This window comes from Onychomys torridus, chromosome 4, assembly GCF_903995425.1.
Source record: "Onychomys torridus chromosome 4, mOncTor1.1, whole genome shotgun sequence".
Taxonomy (NCBI): domain Eukaryota; kingdom Metazoa; phylum Chordata; class Mammalia; order Rodentia; family Cricetidae; genus Onychomys; species Onychomys torridus.
Window position 1 is genome coordinate 43,186,047 of NC_050446.1, and position 13,991 is coordinate 43,200,037.

At 37.4% G+C, this 13,991-nt stretch overlaps 1 protein-coding gene across 2 annotated transcripts in view; it reads right to left on the bottom strand.

Annotated features, from left to right (window-relative positions):
• Window positions 1-13,991, bottom strand: part of LOC118581481 (sodium channel protein type 1 subunit alpha) — a 140,989-nt gene that overhangs the window by 76,838 nt on the left and 50,160 nt on the right. For both annotated transcript variants that reach the window (XM_036183638.1, XM_036183637.1), the window contains exon 2: window positions 10,046-10,358. In XM_036183638.1, the coding sequence (XP_036039531.1) occupies window positions 10,046-10,309 (264 nt within the window). In that variant the 5' untranslated portion in view covers window positions 10,310-10,358. The remainder of the gene's footprint in view (window positions 1-10,045; window positions 10,359-13,991) is intronic.

Sequence of the window (13,991 nt, forward strand, 5' to 3'; positions counted from 1 at the left end):
CAATCGAGAGCCCATATTTCTTAAAGTACACCATTAGAACTTAAGTTCTAAGTTTATATCTCATCTGTATGTTATCAGAAAACTGCCACATAACAGGGGTGACTCCAAATGGATTCCACTTACCTTCTCTAAAAGTTAAGCTGCAGCCAAAGGCAAAAGATGACATATGAAAAGTACGCTGGACGACAAGAAATATTTAGAAGTATCACATGCAGATGTGGAGGCTCACTCATGTAATACTAACACTCAGGAGCTGAGGCAGGAGGATTGTTGTGAGTTTAAAGCAAGACTAAGTGATGAAGTAAGATCCTTTCTCAAAAAACAAAACAAATAAGTAATGTATGTTACAGGCAAATATTTATAACTGAATTTATTCTTTGCCTGGAAGTTTAAATCACAGAACTTTTCAATTTACACATCATGTGTGTTCTAAAACTGTATTTGGCAGTCAATCCCTTTGGAATTTGAATACATTTTCACATAAGGGAGTAAACAAATATGTGTCTTTCTTCAAATTTCAAACTCGATGTAACTTTCCTCCCCAGGTGCTGGGATCAAAGCCAGGATCCAACAAGTGCTAAGTAAGCAGTCTTCCACTGAACTACTCCCTGGTCTTATGTAATTCCTAATGAAATTTAATTCTGAATTAATGGTAGGCGGAACTGTATCACTATGTAGAAGAAAGAGGCACTCTAGAAACAGTAACAGAGCTCTAAGTTGGGCTCAGGTGCACATCTCTTCTCCAAACCCCTCTGGTGGTCAGAATGGGAAACTGTTCTTACTCTGCCAGGGAGCAGAGCATGTTCCCTGTCTTTCCACTGCCAGGAAGGCATAGGGTTGTGCAAGGTGCGGGAAGAATGGGAGTCACGTGGCAATAAGAGAGATGCTTTGAAGCTTGGGATGGGAAACACAGATGGCAAGAGATTCTCATCGGTCCCCATCACAGCACGCATGTCTCCTTCCAGCCCAATCCATGGTGTCTGCCCTTTTCCCTGTCTGAGAATCTTTAAGCGGTCTTCTCCTGCCTCCCCCCACTCCCCTTATATGCTGTGACTTTAGGCAAACATTTTCCTCCTTGTTCGGCTCCTGGGTGAATGAAAATCTCTCACAGTTTTTCTCACAGCGTTTGCTTTTCTGCAGCTCACTAACTTCAGCTCATCTAAAAGAACCTAACGTACCTAACACAACCTTCCTGTGGCTGGGGGTAGGTCTTTAAGCTACGGATTGCAAACTGAAATGACAGGGACTGGAAAACGGAAATGGGGGCCTGGGAGTCATTCATGCCACGCTTATCAACTTGATGAAAATCACTCAAAAGTTAAACAATACAGTGCACATATAACAAAACAGTCATGGGTATCAATACTTCACAGTTAGTTTTTGTCTTTAATTTTGGCTGTATTCTCACACAAAGGAGAAGACTGTGTACACAGGAAAGAGTCTGTTAAATTACGTGCATCATTTCTCAGGTTGGAAGAGAGAGTGGGGCTTTAGGAGAGAATCCTGTGGGGTTATTTGCCTTGAAAATAAACTGGATATCCTTTAAGATGTACTAAGTGATCCCTTTAGCTAACTTCAGAGCCATTATAAGATAAACAGACACACTGTACTAATGTTACTAGGTTAGCTAATATCTTCCTCATACAACAGCCCAACTCTACTGTGTTATCTTCTTTTATGTTTTCCCTATCACTGGAACTCGTCTTCACATCTCAATTTAGATCACAGAAATTAAGTTTTACATTGAGGTTCTACATAAAGGTGTATATCATCCACTCACGACCAGGTGGGGAGTGTATTGAATTATATTAGATGCTGATAGTGAATATGAAAAATTTGTTTTTAAGAAGCAAGAGCTTTGGGAAATGCTACCAGCTTACTTGTAGTTTTACAATTGGGCAAAGTACCTAACCTCAGTTTTATTGGTTTTAGATAGAGACCAAAGCTATCTTGAAAGGACCTGTAGGGCAAATAAGAATTTAAGTATGCAGGTGCATAATATGTAGGGGAGGTAGCAATTGTTCATTTTTACCTATCTAGAATAGCTTCTCCAGAAGTTTCTGTCTCCTCATTGTGAAAGAAATCTCTGCCCTGCTGCCTGACCATATAGAAGTGTCTCTCATCATTCAGGAAATGATTCAACATATGATATTCACCTGGTCCAGAAGACTATCACATACCCCTATTCACAGTAACAAACCATACCAGCTGATTATTAGCAATTCTAGAGCTTTTGTTAGAGTTTAGAATATATGTGCATTCTTTTTTTAAGGTTACTCTGCTGTAGATGTTAACTTAGTGGGACTGATGTCTATTTCTGCCACCTTGTGGGTGAGCCCACCTACACACGCAGCCAGCTAGCATAAGCAAACCAGAGCCCAGACCGCTGGAGGGTTGTCCTGATGGTATCACTTTGAATGCTGTGTCTTTTGTTATTCAACCAGATTTGGCCCATAAGTTTGCTTTTTTCCCTCTCTTTTTGTCTTCCCTTGAAATTAGTTTTTGCTGAGTTTTGTTACTTTTATTCAAAGAGTCTCTTAACAATGTGATGGGCGCCTACTAAATGTCAAAGGTCTTTTAGTTTGCCCTTGGACTTTTTCTGAGGCAGAGACTGAGTGGACAAATAATGATGAATAAGCAAGAATGGGGACTAGGAGAAAGATTCAGGGGCTGCTTCAACATGTTGGAGTTGAGGGATTGTCCATCTGACAGCTATTCTAGAGACTCTGATGATATGGGAAGGAGAATTGTAAGTCACAGACCTTTGAGATGACAACCCACAGAATCATAAGGCTTTAAATGCCATCTAATTTTCTGATTTTCCTAGAAAAACATAACTTTCCTCAACCTAACTGAAAACTTGCTACCTCAATCACAATCACTCTTGTGATGACGGATCAGGCATGTGTAGCCTGTTGGGTGAGTCTTCTCATACAGCCCAAGTACAGAAATGGCGTGCATCATGTTAGGATTGTTGGAAGAGAGGATGGTTTTAAAAAAAAAATGTTAGGAGACTTTCAAGGACATGGTACAGTTTTTCAACGAATACATTTCTATATTCCAAAATATAACAAGGTTCTATTTTCACTACAGATCTAAAATATCTTTCTATTTCTAGTAAAAATGCCGCATTGTCAAAAGGATATTTCTTCCCATGGTACTAATGAGTCATCTGTAATTTTAAGAATATGAGAGGGGAGTCATTTTCTGAACAAAGAGTGGGTGAAGATGAATGTATAGTCAAATGGTACAGTAGCAACTCAAGTTATGAAACCAAGAAAAAAAATAATCCCATAAGAATAAAACTGTACTCACAACTGAGCTGTCCTTGTGCCACAGAAAAGTAAATAAGCAAACAGAAAGTATTAGCTTGGAATCACATTGCAAAGATCCCCTGGTGATGGGAAGCATGAGATGGAAACTCTATGACCTTTGACCTGATAGCACAGCCATTACCTCCTTTCCTTATTCTTTGAAGTGCTGTATGCTTAAAACACCTGAAGAATTTAAGACTCCTAATGCTTCCATGCACCAGGGATGTACAGAGCACTGTTGCTTCCATTTCTTCAGTTACTAACACAATATCATTGTTTAAACTGCTTTAATAATTGTAGTAGAACATTTGATTATTATATAATAAGCACATCAGAAATTGGGGCAAAGAGGATAAAAATATATGGGCATATGTCATGATAACATATGGCATCAGCAATGACATTTCCATATGCCCAATGACATTGATTGTCTTTATAAAAGAACACAGAGAACTTTGGCATGTTAGACTGTATTCACACAAGTTTCTGCGCATACAATGCAATCAATTGCACTTTATCCTGAGATATAGCATAAAGAATACATTCTGTAACCATTTTCATGGTCAGTGTTATTGTTCAGTGCTTATCGTTCTCAAAACTCATAAATTTAATTTTTTTCCATTGCAGTATTATGAAGTATGACATTTAAAAGGTTGTTGTTCAGTGAGAGCTTGCTCTTCAAGAATGAATTGGTGCTTTTCCAGTGAAAGATCAGGCCCTTATTCTTCTCCCTTGCCTTACAGCCTTCCATCATGTGATGGTTCAGTTAACTTTTTAGTCTCAGACTCCCTAGTCTCCATAAGCCAATACATTCCTGTTCATTGTCTGAGTTCAATCTAAGAGAAACTATTGATACTTGCATATTCCAACTCACTTTGCAAAACAAATCAACACTCACAGTGTCTTCAATCATGGAAAAATCTCATCTTTAATGATATTTGACCAGTAGACCTTTGGCTGTTCCAATAAATTTAAATTCATCCCCCCCACATCTCTCTCTCTCTCTCTCTCTCTCTCTCTCTCTCTCTCTATATATATATATATATATATATATATATATATATATATAATATATTATATGTATAAGTGTGTTAGTGTCTGTGTGTTTGTGTTGTATTGTTTTAATGAAGACGGTTCTAACATTGAAGATACTAGTTGCTAAGATAAAATTAATGATCATATATTAGAAGAAATATTATTTTAAAAGATAAAGATTTTACTAAGCAATTCTACCTTAAATCAGAGAAAACTTAATGTTCATTAATTGTTTATGAATTGTTAATGAAACAATTTACACTTTGAAAAAATGTAAGACTAATAAAAAAATAGATAACCTACAGAAAGTTTTGGAACACAGGACTATGAAAGAAGGAAATATTATGAATATGACTCAGCTATGTGTTCTAACACTCTATGGTGGATGTCTTGCCACATTCTTACAATCCCAGTGTCAGTAGGCAGGAGAAGTGTGAGTTCAAGGCCAGTCTGAGCTACATAGGGAATTGCTGTCTCAAAAACCAAACAAATGAAGTACATAGCATGTTTGTTTTAAAGGACTTAGCTCTGCAAACAGTTCTAGCTGTGCTGCTGTCCACTGGCTCACATTTGGAGATTTGCTTGATGGGAGGGCAATGTGAAAGTGAAGGATGTGCCTTTCCTTCCTGATAATAATATTTCTCTTATCAAGTTGCTCTGCTTGCACAACGAGATTTGTTCCCAAATGTCAGAGTGCTTTTCCTTCTTCACACAATGTGCATTTGGAGATAAGAAGAGCAGATGTCAAAGGCAAGTTTAGAGGAGGGGGCTGGGCAGTCCAGCAATGCTGATCTAGCTGCCGTATCAGAGCTGAGCTTTGTCACAGGTTTGTGTGATTTTGTTTTCCATTTTCCTTTATGTAATTTTTTATTGAAATTCAACATAAGCCAGTTAGGGACCTTTGTGGGCAGAACCTCCAGTCAAGACAGTGTCTTTCATCAGTCTGAAAGCTCTAATTTTTGAATGCATACTATTTTGCTTTTACTTTTATTTTATTTATTTGTTGATTGGCTGGTTAATCATTTTAGAGAGTGTATCACTATCTAGCTTTGGATGACCTTGCTATGTAGACAATGCTGACCTTAAACTCACAGAGATTTGCTTGCCACTAACTTCCAAGTGCTGAGTTTATAGTGTATACCACCAGGCCTGGTAGTCTGAAAGTTCTTTAAGTTCTTTAACTTAAAGAGAAAAATATATATGATAGTCTGTGATAGTTTGAATAAAAATGGCCCCATAGGCTCAAATAATTGAATGTTTAGTCATCAGGGAGTGACACTACTTGAGAAGGATTGGGAAGTGTGTCAGTGGAGTAGATGTGGCCTTGTTGGAGAAGTGTGTCACTGGGGGCAGGCCTTAAGGTTTCCAAAACCCAAGCTAGGCCCAGTGATTCTTGCTGTGGGATGGTCTGTATGTCAAATGTGTTGTTCTGACTGGTTAAAAAAAATAAAGCACTGATTGGCCAGTAGCCAGGCCAGAAGGATAGCATAGGTGGGTCAAGGAGGAGGAGAATTCTGGGAAGTGAAGGCTGGGGCAGAGAGATATGGCCAGCTGCTGCCATGACAAGGAAGATGTAAGGTACTGGTAAGCCACGAGCCACGTGGCAACTTATAGATTAATAGAAATGGGTTAATTTAAGATAGAAGAAACAGATAACAAGAAGCCTGCCACGGCCATACAGTGTGTAAACAATATAAGTCTCTTCGTGCTTACTTGGTTGGGTCTGACCGACTGTGGGACTGGCGGGTAAGAGAGATTTGTCCTGACTGTGGGCCAGGCAGGAAAACTCCAACTACAGATTTTTTCTTTCTCTTGCCTTCTTATGAGGAGTTAGAACTATCTGCTACATATCCAGCACCATGTCTGCATGTGCCACCATGCTTCCTGCTATGATGATAATTGACTAAACCTCTGAATGTAAGGAAGCCCCAATTAAATGTGTTCTCTTCATAAGTTACTATGGTCATGGTCACTTCCTAGGAGTATAACACCGAGTAAGACAGTCTGGTTACCACATGATGAATTACTACCCTTTTCAACATGCTTCAGTTTGGATTTTCTCAAACTATTCATTATAGATTTATAAATAAGGATGCAGCATAGGAGCTGGGATGCTGGAATTCAATTTTGTATTTTGATAAGGCCTCCTCTTGGTGACCTTAATAATTTTTAGATGGTGGGTTTTATCAGATGGTACTAGAGACTCTACATTTGGGGGAGCAAATGCCTGATAAGGAGAAGAGCTTTCTAATCTTTACCACAGAAGCCCCTGAAATTCTGTATCTCTCTAGGAACTAGAAATATATGAGCACAATTTAGGGGATGAACCAAGTTCTGTGTGGAATACATCTGAGTCTTTATTTCATGATTTCCTCATATTTACTTCTCATAAACAGGAACTATGGGATGGATAATCTTTGAACTGACTGGTTTTATGTCACTTTGATGTAAGTTAGAGTCATTTTAGAAGAGGCAACCTCAATTGAGAAAATGCCTTTCCTAGATTGGGCTGGCCTGTGGTATAGTTTCTTCATTGATGGTTGATGTGGGAGGGCCCAGCCTATTGTTGTGGTACCACCCTGGTACAACAATCAGACTGAAAAAGCCCCCAGGAGCAAGACAGTAAGTGGCGCTTTTCTATGGCTTCTGCTTCAGTTCCAGATTCCAGGTTCCTTCCTTGAGTTTCTGCCCTGACTTTCTTCATGATGAGTCTGAGGTGGAACTGTAAACTGAAATAAATTTTCTTCAACCCCTAATTTTCTTGAGTCACAGTGTTTTATTACAGCCATGGAAACTCTAAGAGATCTCTCTCACTCAAAATTGCCATTTTTGGCAGTTTGTGTTCTGATAAGAACAAACAAGAAGTTATCCCTAACATTTGGAATATTTTAGGGTTCATGGCCAATGAAAACCTTTATTTGCTTAACTAATTACAATTCTTGTTTTCTAGCCATCCATTGAAAATTCAGAAACGTATTGTGCTTGGTCAAAATATAAAAGACAACCAGTAAGTGTTTGTTTTTTTTTAATCATCTGTGCTTTTTTGGGGAAAGGGATTGGTGAAATCCTGGTGATAGTAAAAGTTTATATTCAAGAATGAATATGAAAGTTACATAATTCATATATTAATTATATGAATATATATGTCCTTCAGATTATTATTTCAACACATTTCTAACAAAAGATCTAGTATTCTAAAAACTGTACATTACAGTGAAGGACACTAACACTTGAATAAAGAGGCATCCTAGGTAATGGGGAAAAAAGTTTTGGCAGCTATACATCTGATAGAGGGTTGGCATCCAGAAAATATAAAGAACTCAAAAAAAAAAATGAAAAAAAAAGATGACAATCTAATTTAAAAAAAATTAAAAGAAGGCATGGTACTAAACAGAGTTCTTTTATGATACATGCACACGTCTGAAAAACACTTTCAAAATGTTCAACATCTTAAGGGAAATACAAATTAAAACTTCTTTGAGGTTTTCTATCACTCCAGTCACAATGACTAAGGTAAAATATAAAATAAAAAAATAAATAAATAAAATAAAATAGGACAAGTGCTGGAGTAGATGTTGGAAAAGAGGGGTACTTAATCACTGATGGTCCAAATACAAACTGATGTAGCCAGAAGAGAAATCAGTGTGGTGGTTCCTCAAAAAGCTAAAATTGGCTGGGCGGTGGTGGCGCATGCCTTTAATCTCAGCACTTGGGAGGCAGAGCCAGGCGGATCTCTGTGAGCTCGAGGCCAGCCTGGGCTACCGAGTTCCAGGAAAGGTGCAAAGCTACACAGAGAAACCCTGTCTCGAAAACAAAACAAAACAAAACAAAACAAAACAAAAACAAAAACAAAACAAACAAACAAAAAAGCTAAATTCATCACTACTGGCTAGTCTCATCATGTTATAAGGTACTATGCCTGCCATCAGAGAAGAATATTCATCAAAAGTCATCAATCTTACCCAGATGTGAACCCTGAGAGTTACTGACTTTGCAGGACACACCCATTGAAGCACTGGTGGTACAAATATCCCAGGTTTAACTAACCACTTTTTGGTTGGATTTAATTGCAAACCCACAGAATCAAACCCACACCTGGCACCATTACTGGGACAAAGAACCCATAGCTAAGTAGATCATAAGCCCTAGCAGGAGTAGGAGGACAGACTACTATTATTCTGCTAAATGAACATAATGTTAAACCATTTCTTATTGACCTATCATTCTACCCATAGACAATGCATTTCTCAGTCTTTATCAGAGAAGCTTCTATTTACAGTAGATGGGGATTTACACAGGGACTTACAACTGGCCAAGATTCAGAGAATAAAGTATCAGAGAGTTCTCAGCCCTAAAGGTAACATATATACCATATCTCTCCTTCCAGTGCTCAGAGAGGTGGCAGCGGAAAGAATGTAAAGCCAGGGTTTGTGGAAGACTAGAAGGAAAGTGTCATAGAAAGGCAGTGTAGGGAAGCTGAACGTATGAACTCACAGCCGTTGTGAAAACATGCACAAAACCTGTGCAAGCCAGATCAAACCCCACTGTGGAGACTGGATATGGATGTGCAATCACATCCCCAGCTGTGGAGCTGTTGACTCTTATTGACTGCTAGGAGGGGAGACAGTTTCTCTAAGAGTGTAGCCCCTAGTAAGCTAACAACCACACTTCAGTGGAAGACCACACAACTAAGAATATTTGAGCAGCATAAATTGGTCTTGAAGGGTTTAAAAAAACAAAAACACATAGCAGAGTGGGCATACAGTGGGGGCTGGATCTGAGAAGAGTTGGAGAAGGGGTGAATATGATCAAATCTCTTAATGCACTAGTGAAAGCTTTAAATAAGAACATATATCTGTGTTGATTACTAAGAAAGGCCTTGATGATTAGTGTAAACACAGCTATGTTGACTTAGAATGCAGGTGGATGAATAAAATGGAAGTTATTATGTTCTCCCTCATGTTAAGGACTAGCAAGTGTAATAGACTGGATAGTGTCTTCCAAGAGTTCATGCCATGGTGAAGCTATGCCCTAGCTTGTAAACAGAGTCTTTGCAGATATTATACAGTTGAGATGAAGCCCATATATGTCAAAAGGAGCACTGATATAGTTTGATTGCAAAATGCCCCTAACAGTCTTATATAGGAAAATAGTGAGCCAAAATAAATAATTTCTCCCCCCCCAATAAGCGAGAAAACAAAACAACAAAGTACCTTTGTATATTGCATAACTGTATTCCATATGGAATTCTTCAGGAAGTTATTTCATTTATTATTTATAATATGACAAAGAAAAACTTTTGTTTTGAAAACTCTTGTGTTATAAAACTTTCTTCCATGAGAAATTCACACAATACATTTTGAGGTCTTTTGTAACTCAGGGTGACTTCAAGATTTCAAGGTACAAAAAATACATAAAATTGCTTAGTACATGTAATCTTCGGTGAGAATTTTTAATTTGTTAAATTAGCTGCCTACAACTTATATTTAGATTTTTGTCATGAAGCATTTGGGGCAGCTCCATATGGTATAATATAATTTATTTACTTCTCATGAATATACATAACACACCCACAAGTGTGGTCTCATTTCTTAAGCAGAAGGATGGTTAAGGCTGTGCTAATTTAGTATGTGATGCTTCTGTAACAGTCCAATGTATGCAGTTAGTGGCAAAATACAACTGTTAAGAACACTTACTTTCTTATTGATATAGTAGGGGTCCAGGTCCTCCAGAGGCTCTGACACCATCTCTGGAGGAATGTCTCCATAGATAAATGGAAGGTTCTTCCCAGCTTCCAAGTCACTATTTGGCTTTGGACCATTTTCATCATCATCTTTTTTGTCTGGCTTGGGATTCTTAGCCTTTTCTTCTGCAATGCGTCTTTCAATAGCTGCAAGAGATTCTCTGGTGAAGAAGTTGAAGCTGTCAGGTCCTGGTGGTACAAGCACTGTTTGCTCCATCTTGTCATCCTGCACATTTTAATTCCTATTTACTCTTCATGTGAGATTCCTAAGGAGGGAGGAACCAAAAGCAACAAGAAGATTAGATGTTGTTAGTATCTGTAAATGCTTATCTAGAAATATGAGCCAGAAGATTTAACTTTTTAAACTCCACCCAAATTGAAGTGGAATCTCTAAATAAAACTTTTGAACAATTGTATTCTCTATGCTAAGTTTCAGCCAAGCATCCCAGTATATTGGATCTTATGCTTTACTAATAAAGAAACTAGACCATGAGTTTAAAACTTGGTTCAGTACTGCTATACATACATTATGGTACCTGTCACCAGGTAGCTGATGGAATGCTCACCCTGAGAATACTGTGCCCACAGAGGCATGGGGTGATAGATCGATCAGTTCAAAAGTCCAGGATAGAGGGAACTTGCCTCTGAGAAGATTGAAAATGCAGACTTTGAGGCCTGACAAGTGAGGACAAACAAGTTTGAGTTTGCTGCAGTCCATCAGAGAGTTGCACAGTCAGCTAGTCATTGCTGTCCTAATTGTGCCTGTAGCTATCCTGAGATGTAAGTGAATAGAGCTGTGATCTATGAACAGCATTCTCCCTAGCAGAGTGTGTACCTGAACACATAGGCAAATATAGTTCAAGGTGGGACAAATGCCACTGACACGGTGGGATGGAAATAAACTAAACTGGAGAGAAAGCTCTAAGTACCAGAGATAGCAGAATGCTCCTAGTTCAAAACACAAGGTGGTTTCTTTCACTGAAGAAATTCTGATATTCGTTCAGGGTCTAATCCACACGTATTATGAGGACCCAGGCAAAACTCAACTCCATATCACAGAGTCAGACCTCAAGGCCAAATCCCAGATGCACCCTTTTCAAGTATATTTAATAAGAGCTCACATTTCACACATACAGCTGTGCCAAGCTTTCCAGAGCCCAAGCTCTGCCTGGTACGGATTTTATTTGGATAGTGCATTAGCTCATTAAAGTCACCATACTCTGATACAGTTAATTGAAGCTTTGCTGTCTAGGTCTGTAATAGAAAACTATAGTCAAATCATTTTGTTTGGCTTCTATCATGGATCTCAGAGTTCACAGAAACAAACAGGTACCCACTTCTGTGAGGTTTGTGACCATATATTTTTAAGTGGATGAGCAGTGAGAAGATAAGATTTGGATCAATTTTAGTACCTTCCACCTATTAAGTGAACTTTTCAGAGGTTCTCAAGTCTATTTGCAATGAACTGAGGGCCTGAAGAATAGAATGTTTTATTTAAAACTAATTCCGGCTTGGCAGTAGTGGCACATGTCTTTAATCCCAGCATTTGGGAGGCAGAGCCAGGCGGATCTCTGTGGGTTCAAGGCCAGCCTGGGCTACCAAGTGAGTTCCAGGAAAGGCGCAAAGCAACACAGAGAAACCCTGTCTCGAAAAGCCAAAAAAAAAAAAAAAAAAAAAAGAAAGAAAGAAAGAAAGAAAAAAAGAAAAACCAAAACCCCAAAACCAACCAAACAAACAAAAACAACCTTCCCCCCCACAAAAAAAAAAAACACAAAACAAACAAACAAAAACCTAATTCCCCCCCATAAAGCACCTGAAAATACTGGCATCTATTTATTTGGAAATAAAAGTTCAAGGATAACAAAGATGGCTGCTTTTCTCATTACAGAATTATTCTAAGGTACATATATACATGCTTTTTATTCTAATTGATTGATAGGAAATAAAATCTGTGCAAATGGTATCAGTTCAAAACATGTAACGGGAAATGTAGTGTCAAGTCTCCCTCTCATCTCCGCTGTCCTTCTCAGTACTATTATGATTGGTCTTCTGTATATTTTCTCAGGAAGGTAATATGTATGTGCTTAGAGGAGTGAGCATCTGTATTTTCGTATGCACCCCATTTAAGCCATACATACAAATAATAACACAATGTAAAGTATTTGATGAGGTTTTTACTGAAAACTTGTTAGTATGCATTCTATTTCAATTTCATTTCTTTTCTTTTCCTTTTTTTAGCTTATAATAATATCATGTGCAACTTTGTTTTGTTGTTGTTGTTAGGTTTTTGTTTGTTTTTTTTGAGACAGGGTTTCTCTGTGTAACAGCTCTAGCTATCTGGGAACTCACTTTGTAGAACAGGCTGTCCTTGAACTCACATAGACATTGTCTTAGTGAGTTCTGTTTGATTCTCCTGCCCCGTCCCTGGTGTATCTTTCTCTTTCCACTCTCACGTGGCATTTGGCTTCTGGTCCTTCCCGTCTCTTGATGTTTCCTTTTTTCTTCTCATGGGGTCCTTTCTAGTACATCAGCCTCTGCCCACACTGACTGCCGCCCAACAGTTAAAAGCCGGCATGCGCATATGAAGAGAACATGCAGCATGTGTTAGTTCATTTAACACATTATTTCCCTTCCGTTTTCACGCAGATTTCTCTAATTTTCTATATAAAATTCTAATGTGTGCATGTTTTCTATTTTCTTTATCCATTCATCTATCAATGAACATTTAGGATGATTCCATTTTTCCCTGCTGTTGTTAAGAATAACACTAAATATGGATGAGAAAGCTTCTATAGTAGGATATGGAGTCCTTTGGGTATATGCTTAGGAGTAGGATAACTAGGTCATTTTGTATTCCCTTATTTAATTTTTAAGAAGCCTGTCTTTATGAATTTGATTCATTACTTTTAATAGCACCCAAGTCTTTCATTTTCTCTCTATATATACAATGTATAGTTATATATTTGTATTTATATATAAATAGAAATATACAATTATATAAAATTGTATATAAAATACATATTTATATAAATGTACATAATTATATAAAATATACTTTTCTGTTTAGTTATGTAAAACAATATATAATATGTCTATTACATATAAAATAGAATTATATATGATATGCTATAATATAAATCTAAATATATATATATATATATATAATCATGTAGTAAAGTTTTTTAATCTCTGCTATCATAAATAAAGCTGTAATTAATATATTTAAAAAATATTTACTCACATGCACCCATACTTAATGTACTAATGTCTTAATAGTTGACTTTACTGTGTAAAGAATACAAATTTAATTTTAATTTTGGTCAAATTCCTGTAAATTCTCTTGAGAACAGTGTTACACTATCTTTCCTCTACATCTTCATCACTATCATCTGTTAAGTTTCAAATATTTCTAATCTCACAAGCACAAGGTGTGGGTGTAATTTTGTGTTACATTTGCCTTACTATGAAAAAAGAGGAATATTTTTCATATATTTGTCATTTTTATTTCCTTTTATTTGGCCATCTCTTTCCCTTGTTTTTATTTTAGGCCCCTGGCATCCTTTAGTTATGATATTAACCCTTTGATTTTGTGATATGATGCCTTTTAAAAAGACTGTGTTGGGTTTGTTAATTTGATAGTGTCCTCCTCTCTTACTGGTTAATTTTTTTAAATTAAAAATGTGAAAATTTTTCTTGGAGCATTTGTACCACTGTGGTGTAGGATATTTAAGTTAGGAGAGGCTGTGTGGGGGAAGGCAGGATGTAAGACATTGGTTCTAATCTTCCTAATGTTATGATTCCTTAGTACAGTTCCTCATGTTGTGGTAATCCTCAACTATAAAATTATTTTCATTGCTTCGCCATAACTATAATTTTCCTACTTTTATCAACTGTGATGT